This window comes from Ceratina calcarata, unplaced genomic scaffold (assembly GCF_001652005.2).
Source record: "Ceratina calcarata isolate Rehan_Ccalc_2016 unplaced genomic scaffold, ASM165200v1 scaffold43, whole genome shotgun sequence".
NCBI classification, from domain to species: Eukaryota; Metazoa; Arthropoda; class Insecta; order Hymenoptera; family Apidae; genus Ceratina; species Ceratina calcarata.
The window spans coordinates 445,831-454,378 of record NW_017166721.1 but is presented as its reverse complement, the minus strand read 5'-3'; the positions used below and the strand labels follow the sequence as shown (position 1 = coordinate 454,378).

Genomic DNA, 8,548 nt, shown 5'->3' with positions numbered 1-8,548 from the left:
GCATACGTTTTTTGTAAAATCAGGAAATTATCATAAACGTGGAGCTTGTTGCAAGCAACAGAAATCGTTACGTCAGATAGATACAGTTTTTTAAGTCAGTCTGAATCATCAATTTTGAAACTTAATGATTAACCGACTGCCAAAATCAATTGAATAAAAGCATTTTTAATTGATTTTGAAATTCGACATAATTCCTGTAACACTGACATGTAATAAAGAATGGTTAAACAAATAAAACTATATAACAGAGTTGTATTATGAAAATGTAATGTAATTTTGTATTAATGTAATTGAATTATTTCATATCATAAAATATATAATGTAGAATTATAAATGGGTTGTAGTCATATAGTGAATGGATTATAAAAAAAAAAAACGTGATTCTCTGTTTCCTCTATGAATGAACCGGTCTAACGACGCTCTATGCAAATTGCATAGGCGATAAATACAGATCATATGTATAATACTTTTTCACTCTGTTGTTTATATTGATAATTTTTTTTTCGGCGTTAATTATTCTATTTCACTCGACGATTTGTCATTCTAATTAATTCAAGATTGCAATCATGTCGTTGGTTTCCGGTTATGTGCCGCTTATTATCAAGGTAACTGAGTTTTCAATATCACAGTTCTGTTGTTTTGTAGCTAACGTTTCTAATAAAACTGGAATAAAGATATTTACATAAATATTTTTTACTCATATTTCTCTTGCCACGAATATTTAATCAGGAATTATGCAAGAAACGAAAATGCATTATTATCTAACGTTTGCCTACTAATGATCATTTTATGAACAGTTAGATCACTATTGAAAATGTCTAGTAATTTCGTTAAATCTATTCAAGTAATTCGTGTTTTTGAAACTTACCGTTACCTTACCACCTTTTTAATTCATGATGATTTTACATTAATTAAAGTTATTTTATTAAATAAATGTATTAAATAAAAATATATTTTATTAAGTAAATTACATTAATAATAAGACATTAATATAATGGTATTACGTACTATATCATTGGTCATAATGCATTTTGCTGGTAAACGAACTTATGCGATTATACACTGTGCGAAGATTACAAGAACATAGCTTAAACAATAATTATTATCTTCGTTGACGATAGAGTAAGTAATATGACCAATTTGCTGGAGACCAGAAATTCCAATAAATTCACTTGAGAGTAATTCAATCTAAAAATCGATCATGCACAACCCTTTCATATTAATATGGGGATCGTCGTGGTGGGTTAAAACAGATCATCCTCAGGTCACGTTGGCTACGTCATACTCGCAGTTGCGGGTTCGATAAATCCTTGACGCTTTATCATATCGATGTTTAAGGAAGTAGACGACTGGGCACTTGACATACATATTATAAAGACCACTATGTAATTAACAAACACAAAAGAAACAGCAATAACATGAAAATACATAAAGTGTGCTGCTAGCACTTTCACATAGTGTTATTATTTTTCCTGTAAATATCAATTTCGCCTGGCGGCCATCGATGACGTTGCTGTGTAATTTGGCTAATCGCAAATCGTTAAAGACAATAACAGTATACATAATATGTATTCCCATAAATTTTTCGTCAATACATGTACGTAATGAATAAAATAATGTATAAATTATGGTAATTCCATTTGTTACCATGAATCAACCGATTAAAAGTTAAATTAAATTGATCGTTTCATTGCATTACGATTTTTCTTTATTTCACACCGATCAAGGTTTGATAATTCGCTCCGGCTTTTTCCATGTTCTTTGTAAGTAGCTTTTATTTTAAGAGGATTAGGGTTGTGTGCGCGATATTACAATCGTATCAGCGAATACGCCGGCAAACAAAGAAATGGAATTTGCCAATGCGTCTTCACCCTGTTAATACTCTACAAATTTGGGAATATTCGTCAAATGTTTACCAGGCATTAAAGAATAAACGCACGCGACATTTTTCGGCACGATCTCGTTTGCACAATTTAATAATTAAACATATTTAATTTAGTATCAAGAATACAAATCCCGTTATTCATTAGGAAGTGTTTTACTATGAAACTGAATACGATTAAAATAAATAGAGTTATAGATAATCCTATTTTATTAGTTAAACAACATGATTAGTTCACCGTATCATTTTGCCTCCTGTCACTGTGATCTTATAGAGCAATGAGATCATAAATAAAAGATCAGGTAGGTGCCGGGATTCTCGTTCTCCATGTGTCTCCTGCGAGACAAGGAACAATGATGGTGATCGGACTTCTTGGCGCGGGTGGTGGCGACTTTTTTCCGCTTCTTTTCATCGCCTATCACAAGAACGCGATTTGCATGAGGGGCAACCTGTTCTGCCCCACCAGCGATTTACGCACACGTTGCAGGTGGGTCTCGCGTTCGGCTGATTTTAAATATAAATTTTAGTTTCGCGGCAGGCACGTACGGTGCATGCAGCTGAAACTACGCTTCGCTTTTCATAGTTTTACGGTGTACTTTCCAGTGGACGTCGACAGCGCTCGTTTCCTTTATATATTTTTATATTTGTCGTCGGTCGTCTTTTTATTTTAATAATAAACGATTATCTGAATAATAAACGATAAATCGTCGGTTGTGTTTGCGAGCGTTCGCTGTGAATTTTTTCGATTAATTGTCATCGAATCACCGAACCAACGAGGGTACGCAAGGGGATATTTAATGAATTCGTCGGTGAAGTATAGAAGTAAGTCTGCGCGACGAGTTCCTGTTATACTTTCGTGCTTTCATTTTTTTAATAAAGACGCAAAATTAATTAAATTATTCGTAAGTCCTTCTGCCATTCATTGACGGCATACGATTGATATTTTCTTATTGATTTATTAAAAGTTATTTTAAAAATAATAGTAAAATTGTTGTATGTGAAGTGATTTCGGTGGATGATTAATAATGCTACGTTACATGGAGAATATAAAAGCGTAAGAAAGTTGTCTCTATTAGAGATAATATTTTATGAGGAATTAACGCGTTAATATTGTTTTTGCTTCCGTTTATCGCAGCCGTCACGAAACGACTTGAAAAACGAGCACATCGCTCACCACGCGCCGCTCGGATTCTTTCAAAAGTCACGTAGAATTTCAGTTTCATGCAGTTTCATGTTTCACCGAACAGAATACAATGAAAATTGTAGCAACCGGCATACAGGATAAAAATATCAAGTCCAGTCTTCTGAATTAATTTGTAACGCCTGTAGCGAAAGAATCAAAATCCTTGAGTCTTTATATACAATATTATAAACAAATTATCTTTTGTGTCAGCATATAAAAAATTTCATTCAAGAATCGTTGATTAATTTAAATAATATAATACTGTAACCATTTAACACTCGTATATTTCTAACACCGATAAGGAGAACTATTAAAAAAAAATTGTCGTGTTTACTGCTTAGACTTTGTTGAAATATTCGTAAAATGTAGCTGAGTTTCAATAACATGTATTAAAGATTGATAACGCGTGCATTTAGGAGCGCAAGAAATACTTACGTACACTGTTGTCCGAGTTTTTTCACGTACAGACATTTCGTTTACGTTATTTAAAAATAACGGTATTGAAATCTATCCCGATTATTACATCAAACGTGTATGAATAAAAGCTTCAAGTAATTTGTAAAAATTACGTTCTATCTTTAAACAAACGAATTTATTATTGTAACTTATCATTCATAGATATTTTAACAGACATTCCTTATTTAATGGACCATGAAGTTTCCTCGGACAGTTACTAGTGAAAATCTAATCGCAGTAGTCGCGATTACGACACTGGAACGTAAAAAGTGCGATACATTATGTTCACGGGTATGACAGACGTAACGGGGCGCGTGCTGGAAGGATAATGGGTTTATTAATATTTATCTCCGTCGTTGCTCGAACATTGATTCCTCCCCTCACTGCGCTATGTCAAGGAATTTTCCCTATCGATTTGCATCCAGCTGATTTATCGATGTAACGCCACGCGTCGATCGATGGCCAGGAAATTGATCTGTTCAACTTTAATTAACCTGAATCATGAAATTAGGTGTTCACGTCCAGAATAAGTAGCCACGTCCTGCAATCCTGTGCTGAGATTTTCATTACTCTTTATGTCTCGTTTTTGAAATTATAGAATTATGTGTATGACTGACAAATCTATTTTATTATTCAAACGTTGTAGTACTCATTCGACTTTAAATGATTTGCCCAATAAGTGCCTCGTGTTGGCATGCTCGTTATAGTAGAGCAAGCGCTGTAATAAATTTTGAAGATGAATTTTTAATTATTTTTACAGAAATTTAAAATAATGTCATTATAGCCTACATAAGGCTGGACTGTGGGCTCTACTTAGCGCGCCACTGTAAGATGTACGATTCTCACTTATAAAGTGAAATTGACTGTAGGAAAAACATTATGAATAATACATCGAAATGCACATTTATTAAGCAGAAGTGTACAATATTTCATTTCAGGAATTTATTTCAATTCTAATTAAAACCGAACCCGTTTCTCAACTTGTTTTCGTATTTACGATACGAGAAATGTTAAACAGGTATAATCGTCAATGTATACAAACAGGTGTGTTGACCCAGAAACCTTGAATTTGCAAATTCTTCAGTTAGGCTGTGCACGCCATCATTCCACATGCTTGTCACGTATAAATTTTAAATAGTTTTAAATGTTGTAAGCATTGAACAAGATACCAGTTCGTATAATTAGTAGATAAATAATGGGGTTCAAACGAATTTTCGATTTGCTGACGATGTTCAGCTACAATCGTCTGCAAAGTATGTTACCCTTATCTTAAATTTATACGTTCTACCCTCTGTGAATCACGGTATGAATTGGGAAGGGAATACTGAAAGAATATATTCGATCGCAGGTGAAGACGCAGAGTCTGAGGAGACTGGTCCTGTAGATTTCGAACGGGCAATTACAAATTCTGGTAAGCCATTTACATAAATTATTCGATTAAAATTTCGAGAGTGCAGCCTTCAAAATGTTTGCATCGAAGATCCAAACAGCCTAATTCGTTTAATCTTTTTTATCTTCCCAAGTTATTTGCATCCCTATATAATAACGATACCACATGGTCATAAAATGAGATTTAGACTACTTCCCTCGACCTTGAAAAGAAACGATTTCGAACGAAGTTCTAAAATGATTTTTATCTACACGCTTGAATCTTTAAATGCATACGAAATCTCCTTTGAAAAAGTAGAGACTGTAAAAATTGATGTCACTGATTCTTATTGAATCATAAATTGTTTAGGTTATGGAAAATTCAACTATTTGTTGCTTCTGGCCGTGCTGCCGGCCAGTTTCTCCAGTATCTTCTCGTCGTCAGCGATGTCGTACGTCTTGCCAGCGGCCGAGTGCGACCTGAAGCTGAGCATGTTAGACAAGGGTCTACTGAACTCGATGACATTCGCAGGTGATATTACTCGTTTATCGGTGTTAGCCACGTAACCGCGGACGTGTAATTACAGGTTGAGCTTTAAGTCGCACAGAGAGCCGAAGCGCGCACTCGAGTACGCTCCGAGCTTTTCTGGTTCCGTAGAACGCTCGCTCGCACGGTACACGCTACGGGCTCGTTAGACTGAACGTGTGTAGAGAGTTACGGACATGGTAATTAAACGATACAGTCTCTTGTAATTGAACACGCGTTTCCTAAGTGGCTCGAATTTCAAATCGGTTTCGGGATCGACAAGACTCGCGTTTTTATCGAGACAGTTTCATTTCGTAAATTAGATTGTCCGGCCAGGTAAGGAAGAGAGGAAACGCTGTGTAGAAAATGGAATACACGTTTGATAAGTTGCATTTCTGTAAACAATAAACGAGATAGGATTTATAAACACAGAACGTTAAATATAACATTCTTTGACTGTATCACGATTTTATATATTGAATATTTTCTTTAAAGAATTCACGTCTATGAATTATTAACGAGCGATGCAGAATCCGGATTTCTGATCATCACTGAAGATCCGAATTGCTTCCAGGTATGATCTGTACTTCGTTCTTTTGGGGGTTTATGACCGACTCGTTCGGTCGTAAGAAGATAATGAGTTACGGTTACATGTGCACCGGAGTTTTGAGCCTGGCTGAGTCCTTCGCGCATACCTCCTGGCTTTTGATCTCTTTAAAGTTTGTCGAGGGTCTGCTGTAAGTTGGTACGAAGACGTTGCTCGAACAATTTCAATGACACACCCTAAAATTTATAGCATATCCGGACCGTACGCGGCTCTGATGTCTTACCTGGCGGAAGTACACAACGAGACCCATCGATCTAGAACGTACATGTGGCTGGGAGCATTTTTCTCACTCGGGAACATTTCTCTCCCCTGTGAGTCTTTCTCCATCGATTGTTAAACCTAGTGCTCATTTTATTACTTTAACTCATACGTAACACGTATTTCTTTATATTATATCATTTCTTGATCTTATCATATTCATTTGATTTCATTACACGTCCCTTCAGTTTACTTTTGTTCGCGTTCGTCCGAATGAAACCGCGGAATCGGTTGGTTCCAGGTATCGCATGGTTGATCTTACCACAGAAGTGGACTATCACCCTCATCAGCGGAACTATGGAGATCAGTTCGTGGCGGGTGTTTCTAGCAGTCTGCACGCTGCCAGAGTTCCTTGCCTGTATGGCGATGTTCTCGTTCCCCGAAAGCCCGCGCTTTCTTCTGCTGAAGGGCAGAAGAGACGAGGCTCTGAATGTGTTCAAAAAGATATACTCGGTCAATACCGGCAAGGATCCAGACACCTATCCGGTGAGTTATTTTCCATGAAACACGCGGTCCATCGTTTTTTATCTTATCGATGGAAAGGGGTGTGTTATTTTCATTGCCAGCTTAACGTGTTTTCTCGGATAGCGGTATTAATATATGGACCTTTGTTCCATTCGTAACTTCGCATAGATAGTATTTCGCGATTTGACAACGGCTCACTTTCGTTGACACGGGTCTATTGATCGATGGAATGTTCCTAAAATTCTATCAATATTTAAGATGCTTACTCCCATCTGATGTTTAATGAAACTTTATTGTTGTATATTTTGTGATTCATCTGCTGGTTTCGCATGTGGGATCAATGATAATCTCTGCTTGCAGATAAAGGATCTCGAAGATGAGGATTCTTTCGAATCGTCGAGCGATAATTTGTCGGACAAATTTCGTTCCTGTTGGCAACAAGTCAAGCCCTTGTTCGTCCCACCAAACATCTTAAGACTTATTACAATAAGTTTGATTCAAGTCGGCGCCACGATAGGGTCAGATTAATCTCATATTACTAAATGTATTATTATTATTGTTGATTTTATTTCTATAATTTCCGATTAATTTACTTAGCTAACACTGACACTTGCAAAATCTGCCTATTTAATTTTATTAAATCGTTTCGCTGAGTTCGATTGAATTTCGTGTTCGTAGATCGAACTCGATCAGACTGTGGATGCCGCAGTTGTTCACGATGATGGAACAGTTCAAGAAGGAATACGTGGACGACGAACATTTCGACTCGCAGCCGCGCTTCTGTTACATGTTAGGCCAACGAAAAGATAATGGGAGTTCCTCAAATAGCTTCGTAAACGAAACTCTAAGCATTGCTGACAATTGCATACCGGTATTGAAACATTTAAAATTATAGTTTTATCTTTTCAGAAGGATCAGAAAATCATTTCCATCGTTATCTTAAGTACCGTATAAGACAACGTCCCTGCACTTTATTTACGATCGCGATTTCTTGAAATCATCATACATTATGCATTCTTTGAAATGATCATTAAGAGCTCTGCTTCAAATAACAGTTTATAAACGCGACGCGTTTTCTCGTTTTTCTAAATCTACACTAAATCATAGATTAAGAATCTCTGGTATATTTTTGTGTATTTCGTTTCAGGCGGAGTTTAACTCGAAAGTGTTTATCAATTCCATCGTTATCGCGATTACCGGAGTTGTAGGATACACTTTAGCGGGTTCTCTTATCACCGTGATAGGAAAAAGAAAACTTATAGGTATTGAAACTCACAAGAATTCTTACGGTACTGAAAATTTTGAAACGTGACGATCTACTTTTTATTATCTTCAGCGACCTGCTTCGTGGTAGCAGCTGCTTGCTGTGCTTCGCTCTACTGGGCAGAAACCACGAACAGTATCCTCGCGTTATGTTCGGTTTTCGTTGCGATGGCCAGCATAGGCGGTGCCTGTGTTGTGAACGTTATCGTTGACAATTTCCCTACATGTTTGAGGTACACAGTTTTGAAATAAATTTTAGAAAATTGTTTCCGTCACCGATTTAATCGATTTGATTCAGGACGATGGCTGTGAGCTTAACTATGACGATCGGGAGAGTCGGAGCAGTTGCAGGCAATTTGCTATTTCCAATTTTATTCGATTTGTCCTGCTTGGGCCCTTTCATCATGATCGGCACTGCTTCTCTAGGTAAAATTTCAATAAATACTGCACAATATTTTCCTCTTAACAAATTCAGCTTAAACTTCAATACTTTTTAGTTTTAATTTTTACTCAAGACTTTTTATACAAAAGTTGTCCTTT

General features: G+C 36.4%; 1 protein-coding gene across 2 annotated transcripts in view; it reads left to right on the top strand.

Moving 5' to 3' along the window:
- Positions 1–2,425: 2,425 nt before the first annotated feature.
- The window catches only part of LOC108626813 (synaptic vesicle glycoprotein 2B), an 8,795-nt gene continuing 2,672 nt past the window's right edge, over positions 2,426–8,548 (top strand). Inside the window, exons 1-11 of one of the 2 annotated variants that reach the window (XM_026815123.1) lie at positions 2,426–2,704; positions 4,870–4,932; positions 5,260–5,421; positions 5,990–6,152; positions 6,212–6,333; positions 6,522–6,766; positions 7,106–7,263; positions 7,424–7,616; positions 7,893–8,007; positions 8,082–8,241; positions 8,307–8,434. In XM_026815123.1, the coding sequence (XP_026670924.1) occupies positions 2,680–2,704; positions 4,870–4,932; positions 5,260–5,421; positions 5,990–6,152; positions 6,212–6,333; positions 6,522–6,766; positions 7,106–7,263; positions 7,424–7,616; positions 7,893–8,007; positions 8,082–8,241; positions 8,307–8,434 (1,534 nt within the window). In that variant the 5' untranslated portion in view covers positions 2,426–2,679. Of the gene's footprint in view, positions 2,705–4,869; positions 4,933–5,259; positions 5,422–5,479; positions 5,616–5,989; positions 6,153–6,211; positions 6,334–6,521; positions 6,767–7,105; positions 7,264–7,423; positions 7,617–7,892; positions 8,008–8,081; positions 8,242–8,306; positions 8,435–8,548 lie in introns of those variants that run through there. The other variant, XM_026815124.1, reaches the window with a different exon arrangement.